Genomic DNA, 13,649 nt, shown 5'->3' on the forward strand with positions numbered 1-13,649 from the left:
TTTTTCCACGGAAAACCTCAAAAGACCTCGCGTATGCGGAAACAGCATTTATTCAATGCAACTGGTGCCGTTTAACTTTATGTTTTCCATGTTTTTAGGAAAATTACCATCTTGCCAGCGTACTGGTAATGTCGAAAGCGGCGATTAATTGCACATCTTTCGAAAGCCGGTCAAAATTTGGAGGTAACAAGTAGTTTTGGGCCCCTTCCAGGTATAAGGGATTTCTCAAATCACGGACAACCACACATTTTTAGTATCACTTTATGCGTTTGGTCGTTTACTAGTCGATAGTTATGAATATTATATTATTTGTGATAATAAAATTTTGTAGACTGCCAAATAACATTGTAAATTACATGTATTTTTCCCATTACATCAATTGCAATATAATTAGTAAAGAAAATGACTACGTTAAAAATAAGAAAAACCCGACAAACGGGACTTGATCCAGCGATTACGGGGCTTGAACGCTAGCCACTCGGCTGCCGGCTCTTCCTGGTAAAAACGGCCCGCATAGGTATACAGGGTGTTACAAAAAGGTACAGCCAAACTTTCAGGAAACATTCCTCACACACAAATAAAGAAAGGATGTTATCTGGACATGTGTCCGGAAACGCTTAATTTCCATGTTAGAGCTCATTTAGTTTCGTCAGTATGTACTGTACTTCCTCGATTCACTGCCAGTTGGCCCAACTGAAGGAAGGTAATGTTGAACATGTGCCTTTACAAGTACGACACAACATGTGGTTCATGCACGATGGAGCTCCTGCACATTTCAGTCGAAGTGTTCGTACGCTTCTCAACAACAGATTCGGTGACCGATGGATTGGTAGAGGCGGACCAATTCCATGGCCTCCACGCTCTCCTGACCTCAACCCTCTTTACTTTCATTTATGGGGGCATTTGAAAGCTCTTGTCTACGCAACCCCGGTATCAAATGTAGAGACTCTCCGTGGTCGTATTGTGGACGGCTGTGATACAATACGCCATTCTCCAGGGCTGCATCAGCGCATCAGGGTTTCCATGCGACGGAGGGTGGATGCATATATCCTCGCTAACGGAGGACATTTTGAACATTTCCTGTAACAAAGTGTTTGAAGTCACGCTGGTACGTTCTGTTGCTGTGTGTTTTCATTCCATGATTAATGTGATCTGAAGAGAAGTAATAAAATGAGCTCTAACATGGAAAGTAAGCGTTTCCGGACACATGTCCACATAACATATTTTGTTTCTTTGTGTGTGAGGAATGTTTCCTGAAAGTTTGGCCGTACCTTTTTATATTTGACGACCGAAATTATCTTGCTAATTTCTCAATAACGCTTGAGAAGTACGCGCTACTGCTTACACATTATGTTGTCCTAATAGAGTACTACGAGAGTACTAAGTTTGAAGAAAATCCGCGTTTCAAACGCCGTGGCCTCCCCTTGTCAGTATCTGGAATCGAGTGGTTTCACTTGTCTTAATGTGAGACAACTGACAGACAGCTTTTTGGCCCAGGAGGTGGCCCAGACACTGCCTGCTTCCTCCTCTGCTGCTGCTGCGAGTCTGTACAGCAATGGCACGAGGAGCTGGCCTGACCCCCAGCTTCTTCCTGCCACCACAGGTCAATCCATACTGCGCCAGCTGGTGGACGTGGCCTGGCAGCTGCCCACATCCTCTGCTAACGCGAGTATGTACAGCAATGGCGTGAGGAGGTGGCCCGAACACCGGCCATCTTCCTGCTACCGCGGGTCTGTACTGGGCTGGCACACTGAGGTCCGGCATCCTCCTACTGTAAGACTGTACTACGTCAGCACTTGATGATGGCACGGCTGCTGGCATCCTCCTGCTACTGTGAGTTTATATCGTGTGCCGGTACAATAACGTGGCTCAGGCACCAGCATTCTACATCTACATCCATATTCCGCAAGCCACCTGACGGTGTGTGGCGGAGGGTACTTTGAGTACCTCTATCGGTTCTCCCTTCTATTTCAGTCTCGTATTGTTTGTGGAAAGAAAGATTGTCGGTATGCCTCTGTGTGGGCTCTAATCTCTCTGATTTTATCCTCATGGTCTCTTCGCGAGATATACTTAGGAGGGAACAATATACTGCTTGACTCCTCGGTGAAGGTACGTTCTCGAAACTTCAACAAAAGCCCGTACCGAGCTACTGAGCGACTCTCCTGCAAAGTCTTACACTGGAGTTTATCTATCATCTCCGTAACGCTTTCGCGATTACTAAATGATTCTGTAACGAAACGCGCTGCTCTCCGTTGCATCTTCTCTATCTCTTCTAACAACCCTATCTGGTACGGATCCCACACTGGTGAGCAACATTCCAGCAGTGGGCGAATAAATGTACTGTAACCTACTTCCTTTGTTTCGGATTGTATTTCCTTAGGATTCTTCCAATGAATCTCAGTCTGGCATCTGCTTTACCGACGATCAACTTTATATGATCATTCCATTTTAAATCACTCCTAATGCGTACTCCCAGATAATTTATGGAATTAACTGCTTCCAGTTGCTGACCTGCTATTTTGTAGCTAAATGATAAGGGATCTATCTTTCTATGTATTCGCAGCACATTACACTTGTCTACATTGAGATTAAATTGCCATTCCCTGCACCATGCGTCAATTCGCTGCAGATCCTCCTGCATTTCAGTACAATTTTCCATTGTTACAACCTCTCGATACACCACAGCATCATCTGCAAAAAGCCTCAGTGACCTTCCGATGTCATCCACAAGGTCATTTATGTATATTGTGAATAGCAGCGGTCCTATGACACTCCCCTGTGGCACACCTGAAATCACTCTTACTTCGGAAGACTTCTCTCCATTGAGAATGACATGCTGCGTTCTGTTATCTAGAAACTCCTCAATCCAATCACACAATTGGTCTGATAGTCCATACGCTCTTACTTTGTTCATTAAACGACTGTGGGGAACTGTATCGAACGCCTTGCGAAAGTCAAGAAACACGGCATCTACCTGTGAACCCGTGTCTATGGCCTTCTGAGTCTCGTGGACGAACAGCGCAAGTTGGGTTTCACACGACCGTCAGATTCGAAACCCATGCTTATTCCTACAGAGTAGATTTATAGTCTCCAGAAAAGTCATTATACTCGAACATAATACGTGTTCCAAAATTCTACAACTGATCGACGTTAGAGATATAGGTCTATAGTTCTGCACATCTGTTCGACGTCACTTCTTGAAAACGGGGATGACCTGTGCCCTTTTCCAATCCTTTGGAACGCTACGCTCTTCTAGAGACCTACGGTACACCGCTGCAAGAAGGGGGGCAAGTTCCTTCGCGTAATCTGTGTAAAATCGAACTGGTATCCCATCAGGTCCAGCGGCCTTTCCTCTTTTGAGCGATTTTAATTGTTTCTCTATCCCTCTGTCGTCTATTTCGATATCTACCATTTTGTCATCTGTGCGACAATCTAGAGAGGGAACTACAGTGCAGTATTCCTCTGTGAAACAGCTTTGGTAAAAGACATTTAGTATTTTGGCCTTTAGTCTGTCATCCTCTGTTTCAGTACCATTTTGGCCACAGAGTGTCTGGACATTTTGTTTTGATCCACTACTACTGCTACTGCAGACCTGTACTGCTTCGGCGCAAGGATATGACCCGGCTGCAAGCACCCTGCTACTGCCAGAGGTCCATACTGCGCGCCAGCATGAGGAGATGGTCTGGCCACTGGCAGTCTCCTCCTATCGCAGGTCCATACTGTGTACGGATGCGAGGAGTTGGCTAGCTGCCGGCAGCTTTCCAATACCACAGGTCTGTACTATGCCGGCGCAAGTAGGCAACCCGACTGCCAATATCGTCGCTACCACCGGTCTATACTGTTCCAGTTCGCCGGTCGCCGGCAGTCCCCTCCTCCCGCGGCTGTATACTGCAAGCCAGCGTGAGGAGGTAGCCCAGCCTCCTGCTACGGTGGGTCCATACTGTACTGGATGGGGAGATGGTTTGGCTGCAGGTGCAGTACGGACCCACGGCAGCTGAATCAATCGGCCGAGCCATCTCCTTGCACCCGCAATGCAATTGGCTGCAGCAAGAGGAGGCTGGCGTTCAATGCATGGAACACATGCGCAGTCTGAGGGGGCTAGATTCAGTTTTTAATGAATGGACATCACCGCACCTTTTCATTAAAATGGAATGCAAACAGTCGCTAAAATCTGGCAAGTTCTTTTCTTCTTCAAGTACGGCTAAGGAAACTTTGTACCCCGAAATACAAAAGCTTCATTAGTTATGTGTTAATTACATCTGGAACCACTTAATCCAGAGTAATATATTAATCAGTTTTAAGTGGTGAAAATAATAATTATTCCACGTAGTATATAATTAAATGAATATGTGTAATGGTTATTTTAACTTAAAAAAAGGTTCAAATGGCTCTGAGCACTATGGGTCTTAATTTCTAAGGTCATCAGTCCCCTAGAACTTAGAACTGCTTAAACCTAACTAACCTAAGGACATCACACACATCCATGCCCGAGGCAGGATTCGAACCTGCGACCGTAGCGGTCGCGCGGTTCCAGACTGTAGCGCCTAGAACCGCTCGGCCACACCGGCCGGCTATTTTAACTTCGTTGTACACCCTGAGATGTCTTCACGTATCCATGAGGGGAGAGCTGCCCTCGAGGATAAGTGCAACCTGGTTGCGAACAAAATTCTTTAGTTAAATTAATGAAAGTACTACAGACGGATCTCACTCACAAAAATGATTAGATAGCTAATACTAAAGAGTGGTTTCAGATAAAGTAACAAGCACATGATTCAATCGACAGAAAAACTACAGACTGGTTTCTCTTGAAAATAAAGAACAAATTATTCAGTCAAGGTGCAAAACTACAACGGACTGTATCGACTGATTTCATTCGGTTGCTCCCACAGACTGGCTTCACTCAGAACAAATGAATGGGCAGTGAAACTGACTGTATCGATTGCTTTCGTTTAGTTGTTTCCATCACTTTCATCAGTATACCTATTCATACTGCCGTGTATAATTGTTACCGCACAGCTCACACTGCTGTAAAAACAAACTCGAGCAGACCCGATCAGTTCTGAACGAAACTTTAATGTCGAAGATGTGTCGTCGACAGCAAGTAACTTAAGTGAATGGAACAAGCTCGTTTCGAAACAAGATACTCAGCGCATTTCGTCGTCAACATTTGCACTGCTGTTTAATTGTTTTCAGTGTAATACAGATGCAAAGGTAAATGGAAGTAAGAAATCAAACGAAATGCAACTACTCTGAAACGAGCTACAGGGACCACGACTCCCTAATGCAAAACACTAAAAAGGTACCTCTGAAAAAAACAAACATTTCATCGGAAGAGTTCAGATTCACACTATATATTACATTTAGAAAAATAAAATAGTGAAGTAGTAAGAAACGTCAGCCAATTCGGAGATAATTTGTCATCTGCATGTTTTGTCTCCAATTTGTCTTAGTGGTCGGTAACGACATTTTGTCGAGGTTCATTCGTTACTAACCATCAAGTTGCGCTAACTAATCTTTTCCCACGGTCTCATAAAAAAATGTACCGACAGAAAATTTCAGAGCTACTCTGACACACAAAATTTCAGAACTCTGTGATAAAGCTAAGTCTGTAAGTGAAACAACCTAACATTTTTCCATCGCGACTGCAGCATTTTACACAGTAACGCTTAAATTCGATAGTCTTCCACTCATAACATTTTTATGTTACAGCGAAAAGGCCTACAAATGTCAGCTTGAACACAAATAATGTAAAATGGCCAGATGAGTGAAAACAGGGAACTACATCAGAGTAAACAAATCCTTTGGCACACTGCTTCCGTAGACGTATGTTAGATCTTATGGACTTTAACGGGCAAAGGCCTCAACGACGGACCTAAGCGTCAGCAAAGTTTTTGTCACCTCATACTATCTTCCCTTTAAGCCGTTCTCCATGGGGCACTCTGGAAAAGTGTTTTTACAGAATCGTGTCTCGTTAAACGTTAGTGAAGTACAGTACGCACTTTTTCCATCGTCTGTTGCTGAGTACCCGCACTCTCCTTTAAATGATGAGTCTTGTAGACCGACAAAGAGGGCAAGCCGCTTCTAAATCTTAGAGGAGAAACATCGTTTTTCTAACGAGTGTATTAGAACATTTTCAGTATGAGCATTTTCTGAATGTCTCCCAAACTTGATCTAGCTGAGGAACGAAATGATCACGTTCATCAGTTATTTGTTTCCACAGGACTATAGTTAACACACTCCACTCCAGCTGTCGAATCAGAAGAATCTTACAGAAATGAAACTCCACGCCACGCTTACCTAATGTTCATTAATAGGTTTGTTGATTCTACAGATGAGCTGTAATGAATTATTGTTTTTCTAGCTACTTAATGCGGATGTCAGTCTGTTGTGGATACCCACTAGTTCTGGGATTTTTCGTGCCTATTCGTGACCGTTGCTGCTCCCGTTTGGGGGTCCATGCCGAGCCAATATTGGAAAACGCTTCTGGGCATAGTTGTTGAATCCCACGAGGTTGCTTGGTCACATGGAATTTTATATTTTAAATCCTACATTGTAGGGTGCCTGCCATTTAAGTAACGTGGTTGTGTGCCATGGTATCTGATTTGTTGTTGCCTACTCTGAATTACTTTCGTAACACCAGTCACTGCAGTAACGGAAGACTACATTTCCTCGTTAAATTTTAGTGAATTTTTCTTCAGGTTGATCATAGTTTTTGAGTAAATAATTTTAAACTCATTTCACTAAATGTGTAATAGGCCGTAAGTGCCGCGGTTTATGAATGTTTAAATTTTGAAGTAACTTGCGTTCACCTAAATGGTAATTTTAAAAATGTGTTGATCGTTTAGTTATTTATTTGCCTTGTGTAAATGTGCCAAATAAATGTTCAGTGTGTTCAGTGCAACTGACGATGGTGATTGCCTGATGTCACTTGGTCCAGTCCTATCACCCCACAGCCTATTTTGCTGAGCTCGTGTCTTCGTGTAAAAGTTGAATTCCATGTTGTGCAGACACATCAGTACTATAGGGATCTGTACAGCGTGAAAACCGTAGAGGAAGACAGAGATTGAGATACATCCAGCAAACAACTGAGGACGTAGGTTACAAATGTTACTCTGAGATAAAAAATTTGATGCAAGAGAGAAATTCGAGGTGGGCCAAATCAAACCTGTCAGAAACCTGATGACTCAAACAATAAACGAACATGTTTCCGCATTTGCTGCACGCACGTCGGAAACACACGTTGCCACACTGATGCCTTGCCTACATGTCGGTGCTTCCCAGCTACAGAATCACGTTAAATTTTACGCTGCAGGAACGCCCTGAAACTGGGAAATTTTTGACCGTCCTTTATATAAAAACAAATGCTCGTTCACTCATACACTCACTGTATATTCAAGATGTATCACCCGCATCTATTATTCAAGTAACAAATCCGATTGGCGAGTTCGCCATGGCACACCTGCACAACACTGGCGAAGTTAACTGCAATTCTACGAAGTTGAAACAAACACCACTCCTGTAAACAGTGAATTGATAACCTAATGTTTATTTGAAGTCTTTGTTTACGGGGGGGGGGGGGGGGGGGGGGGCGCTGTAGCCGAGCGGTTCTAAGCGCTTCAATCCGGAACCGCGCTGGTGCTACGGTCACAGGTTCGAATGTGATGTGTTTAGATTAGTTAGGTTTAAGTAGTTCTAAGTCTAGGAGACTGATGACCTCAGATGGTAAGTCCCGTGCTGCTTAGAGCCATTTGAACCATTTTTGTTGTGGGGGAGCTAGGCATCGTCAGTGACACTACCAAAGCCGCAAGGAAATTCGACAATCATGACGACCTTGATGGACACTGTTGTCCGGACTGTCTTCAATCTCGAAGGTCTTCTAAGCCTCAGGTTTCTCAACTGCAGGAGGAAGACAGTCGTCACTTGTTTGTTTGAAACTCAAGTATCGTACGACTGAGATTTTCAAAAAATGGTTCAAATGGCTGTGAGCACTACGGGACTTAACATATGAGGTCATCAGTCCCCTAGAACTTAAACCTAGCTAACCTAAGGTTATCACACACATCCGTGTCCGAGGCAGGATTGGAACCTGCGACCGTAACAGTCGCGCGGTTCCGGAATGAAGCGCCTAGAAACGCTCGGCCACCGCTCTGCAGCGGAATGTGTGCTGATATAAAACTTCCTGGCAGATTAAAACTGTGTGCTGGAGGACTCGAACTCGGGTCCTGAGTTCGTCTGGTACAAGGTTTTAATCTGCCGGGAAGTTTCAGGAGGGAAAGGCCATTCTTTCGAGTCAGTACAGGACTTCCCACCACAAGTTTCAAATTCGTTGTCTCACCGGTTTCTTTGTGACTCGCAAGAAAGTTAGTTACAGATCTTTCCACACTCGTAGCTGCGGTGTTCTTTGCTGACCTATCCGCCAGACACGCCATCCAGCCACAGATCGCAAAGGGAATGTTGGTGCTGGCCCCACTGACTCACCTTGTAGGCGTCGGGGATGTTGACGGGCTCGCCGCTCTCGGCGACGAAGCCGACGATGCCGGTGCCCCAGGGGATGCGGATCTCGTCCTTCTTCTCCATCTCCTGCAGCGTAGAGCGCGAGCACACGTCGAACAGCTTGGAGACGAGGTAGCGCTTGCTGGCGCAGCCCTGCACCAGGAACAGCGAACCGCGGTCCGCGTGCAGTAGCATGCTCACGTTCTGCAGGATCTTGTGACACAGCGACCGTACGTCCAGCTCGTTGCAGATGTCCTTAACCTGCCAACACCAGTATTTTATTATATTAGAAACCGAAACTAGAGGATAAGGATAACAAACATTTATCGTAAAACAATCCAAATGCATATATATGAGCTAGCCAACCCGAAGTATTTCGCACTTGCTATATATTATGGAAATTTGGTATGTCCTAATCTCCTCCTCTCCCACTTTCTACCCAACTACTCCTCCCCCTCTCCTTGTTCATCTCCTCCTCTTCCTCTTCACCCCCCCTCTCTATGTTCATCAACTTCTGCCCCCCCTCTTTCTGTCGTGCGGGATTAGCCGAGCGCTCTAAGGCGCTGCAGTCATGGACTGTGCGGCTGGTCCCGGCGGAGGTTCGAGTCCTCCCTCGGGCATGGGTGTGTGTGTGTGTGTTTGTCCTTAGGATAATTTCGGTTAAGTAGTGTGTAAGCTTAGCGACTGATGACATTAGCAGTTAAGTCCCATAAGCTTTCACACACATTTGTTCAAAAAATGTTCAATGTGTGTGAAATCTTATGGGACTTAACTGCTAAGGTCATTAGTCTCTAAGCTTACACACTACTTAACCAAAATTTCCTATGGACAAACACACACACCCATGCCCGAGGGAGGACTCGAACCTCCGCCGGGACCAGCCGCACAGTCCATGACTGCCGCGCCCTAGACCGCTCGGCATATCCCGCGCGGCACACATTTGTCCATACCCTTCTCCCCCACTCTCTCTTACCACCTGCCTTTCTCCCTCTGCCCATTTCCTCCGGTTCCCCCCCCCCCCCCCTTTGTCAATCTCCTCTTCAGCCCTACCTCCCTACCTATCTCTCTCTCTCCTCCTGTCTCATCTCTGTCCGCCTATTTCCTCCGATCCGCCTCTCTGTCCAGCTCTTCCTCTCCCTCTCTCTCTCTCTCTCTCTCTCTCTCTCTCTCTCTCTGATCTTTAGCCTTATCTATTGCTATTACAAATGAGACACTGATCTGGAACTGAGTTCGCTTAAAATTAATGGGTAAATCGGTTCGGATCATTAGTATATGACCTCTCCAGGTGATGGATTTGCGAGGATATTAGCTTCAATGACAGTATTTCGCATAGTTTTAATCTGCGATCGCGTAGAATTACTAAGTTTCGGACGATTCAGTTCCCATCGGAGTATTCTTATCTTAAGGTGATAAACCACAAATACAACTTGCCTGTTTTCTGTTAAATCCTCATTCCAGTATCGCGTAAACATCTGAAGTAAATCAGCCAAGAACATGACACGATTTTCGCTAACAATATGTGGGAGGTGTTAAACTATTTTTATAGCCAAAAAAACCAGTTTCTCCTCTTTGCACCTTGGGAAAAGCAGAGCTTACAGTTGTCAGAAAAAGCTGTTTCAAGCAAACATTTTTTTGTTTTCCAGTAACTAGGTGTTGAATTTTGACGCTAGAGTTAACGTGGCTCAAAGAAATAACACATCCTCACTTAGATTCACAAAGCACGTCTTTGATTCTCCATGTCTCACTACATCCACTGTGTAACTCTTTTTCGGAAATGTGCAAAAAATCCAAATTCTTTTCAAAAGATTACGTAAAGACAGGTATATTGTAAGCAATTTCTGCCGTCAATGGTTGTCATATATCATGGAAATTAATCCTGGAGGGCGTGGATGTAGAAACAGGATTCTGATACTTTACTATTCTAGAACACCTCGATATTATGCGAACAAGAAACAGTGAATATAGATACACCGTGGTTGTAAGAGCAGAGAAGGTAGAGTAACCAGAGAAAAAAAGGTAGGAGTTCAAGAAAAAGGATCTACAGAAAAAGGCTAAGTCTGTTTCGAAACATTTTCGAAAACAAAACAATGTGATTTTTGTATTTTTAAATGCTTTCTTCCGCAACTTGCATTACTCCTTACATAAGATGTCTATCTTATGAAAGTGAGCTCTTTGCTCCCAGTTGTCACGAAACGGACCAGTAAAGATAATAAAATTTTAAAGATGAAACTTATGTATTTACAAAAAGCAGTTAAAAATTAGATAATTAAGAGTACTTTAAGAAAATGAATTTTTTTTCACTGGATTCTGTGCTAGCTATTTTTATGGCTAAAAGATGTTTCACCCTTCTCCTGTTAATATCTTTAAAGATAAGATACATCCAGTAATTCAACTACAGCTGCGAAACAGGAAAAATTTATAAGTTGTAAGTTCTTATTACTGCAATATTTTGCGCTGAATCGTTGTTGATGACATGATATAAAGTGAGGTGGTGTTGAAAATAATCTGAGGGGATAAGAATACGGGAGAAGACACTAATAAAAGTAAGGGACATGATGCTGGAACCCGTGTTAAGAAGTCAGGGATTAACTTAGATGATCCTAAATGGTATCGTACATGTAATACATACAAAATAATTGATCAGTTGAATACAGACGCTACTATGATGAGCCCCCCCATGAACCATGGACCTTGCCGTTGGTGGGGAGGCTTGCGTGCCTCAGCGATACAGATAGCCGTACCGTAGGTGCAACCACAACGGAGGGGTATCTGTTGAGAGGCCAGACAAACGTGCGGTTCCTGAAGAGGGGCAGCAGCCTTTTCAGTAGTTGCAAGGGCAACAGTCTGGATGATTGACTGATCTGGCCTTGTAACAATAACCGAAACGGCCTTGCCGTGCCGGTACTGCGAACGGCTGAAAGCAAGGGGAAACTACAGCCGTAATTTTTCCCGAGGGCATGCAGCTTTACTGTATGATTACATGATGATGGCGTCCTCTTGGGTAAAATATTCCGGAGGTAAAATAGTCCCCCATTCGGATCTCCGGGCGGGGACTACTCAAGAGGATGTCGTTATCAGGAGAAAGAAAACTGGCGTTCTACGGATCGGAGCGTGGAATGTCAGATCCCTTAATCGGGCAGGTAGGTTAGAAAATTTAAAAAGGGAAATGGATAGGTTGAAGTTAGATATTGTGGGAATTAGTGAAGTTCGGTGGCAGGAGGAACAAGACTTCTGGTCAGGTGACTACAGGGTTATAAACACAAAATCAAATAGGGGTAATGCAGGAGTAGGTTTAATAATGAACAGGAAAATAGGAATGCGGGTAAGCTACTACAAACAGCATAGTGAACGCATTATTGTGGCCAAGATAGATACGAAGCCCACACCTACTACAGTAGTACAAGTTTATATGCCAACTAGCTCTGCAGATGACGAAGACATTGAAGAAATGTACGATGAAATAAAAGAAATTATTCAGATTGTGAAGGGAGACGAAAATTTAATAGTCATGGGTGACTGGAATTCGAGTGTAGGAAAAGGGAGAGAAGGAAACATAGTAGGTGAATATGGATTGGGGGACAGAAATGAAAGAGGAAGCCGCCTGGTAGAATTTTGCACAGAGCACAACATAATCATAACTAACACTTGGTTTAAGAATCATGAAAGAAGGTTGTATACATGGAAGAACCCTGGAGATACTAAAAGGTATCAGATAGATTATATAATGGTAAGACAGAGATTTAGGAACCAGGTTTTAAATTGTAAGACATTTCCAGGGGCAGATGTGGACTCTGACCACAATCTATTGGTTATGACCTGTAGATTAAAACTGAAGAAACTGCAAAAAGGTGGGAATTTAAGGAGATGGGACCTGGATAAACTGAAAGAACCAGAGGTTGTACAGAGATTCAGGGAGAGCATAAGGGAGCAATTGACAGGAATGGGGGAAATAAATACAGTAGAAGAAGAATGGGTAGCTTTGAGGGATGAAGTAATGAAGGCAGCAGAGGATCAAGTAGGTAAAAAGACGAGGGCTAGTAGAAATCCTTGGGTAACAGAAGAAATATTGAATTTAATTGATGAAAGGAGAAAATATAAAAATGCAGTAAGTGAAACAGGCAAAAAGGAATACAAACGTCTCAAAAATGAGATCGACAGGAAGTGCAAAATGGCTAAGCAGGGATGGCTAGAGGACAAATGTAAGGATGTAGAGGCCTATCTCACTAGGGGTAAGATAGATACCGCCTACAGGAAAATTAAAGAGACCTTTGGAGATAAGAGAACGACTTGTATGAATATCAAGAGCTCAGATGGAAACCCAGTTCTAAGCAAAGAAGGGAAAGCAGAAAGGTGGAAGGAGTATATAGAGGGTCTATACAAGGGCGATGTACTTGAGGACAATATTATGGAAATGGAAGAGGATGTAGATGAAGATGAAATGGGAGATATGATACTGCGTGAAGAGTTTGACAGAGCACTGAAAGACCTGAGTCGAAACAAAGCCCCCGGAGTAGACAATATTCCATTGGAACTACTGACGGCCGTGGGAGAGCCAGTCCTGACAAAACTCTACCATCTGGTGACGAAGATGTATGAGACAGGCGAAATACCCTCAGACTTCAAGAAGAATATAATAATTCCAATCCCAAAGAAAGCAGGTGTTGACAGATGTGAAAATTACCGAACTATCAGCTTAATAAGTCACAGCTGCAAAATACTAACACGAATTCTTTACAGACGAATGGAAAAACTAGTAGAAGCCAACCTCGGGGCAGATCAGTTTGGATTCCGTAGAAATGTGGGAACACGTGAGGCAATACTGACCTTACGACTTATCTTAGAAGAAAGATTAAGGAAAGGCAAACCTACGTTTCTAGCATTTGTAGACTTAGAGAAAGCTTTTGACAATGTTGACTGGAATACTCTCTTTCAAATTCTAAAGGTGGCAGGGGTAAAATACAGGGAGCGAAAGGCTATTTACAATTTGTACAGAAACCAGATGGCAGTTATAAGAGTCGAGGGACATGAAAGGGAAGCAGTGGTTGGGAAGGGAGTAAGACAGGGTTGTAGCCTCTCCCCGATGTTGTTCAATCTGTATATTGAGCAAGCAGTAAAGGAAACAAAAGAAAAATTCGGAGTAGGTATTAAAATTCATG

The 13,649-nt window shown here is 43.7% G+C and overlaps 1 protein-coding gene across 4 annotated transcripts in view; it reads right to left on the bottom strand.

Moving 5' to 3' along the window:
- Positions 1 to 13,649, bottom strand: part of LOC126456982 (dual 3',5'-cyclic-AMP and -GMP phosphodiesterase 11-like) — a 331,198-nt gene that overhangs the window by 78,478 nt on the left and 239,071 nt on the right. For all 4 annotated transcript variants that reach the window (XR_007585422.1, XM_050092940.1, XM_050092938.1 and 1 more), the window contains one exon: positions 8,479 to 8,754. Coding sequence is in view for 3 of the 4 variants with exons in the window: in XM_050092940.1 (XP_049948897.1) it covers positions 8,479 to 8,754 (276 nt within the window). In the remaining variant the exon portion in view is untranslated. The remainder of the gene's footprint in view (positions 1 to 8,478; positions 8,755 to 13,649) is intronic.

Source organism: Schistocerca serialis, chromosome 2 (genome assembly GCF_023864345.2).
Source record: "Schistocerca serialis cubense isolate TAMUIC-IGC-003099 chromosome 2, iqSchSeri2.2, whole genome shotgun sequence".
NCBI classification, from domain to species: Eukaryota; Metazoa; Arthropoda; class Insecta; order Orthoptera; family Acrididae; genus Schistocerca; species Schistocerca serialis.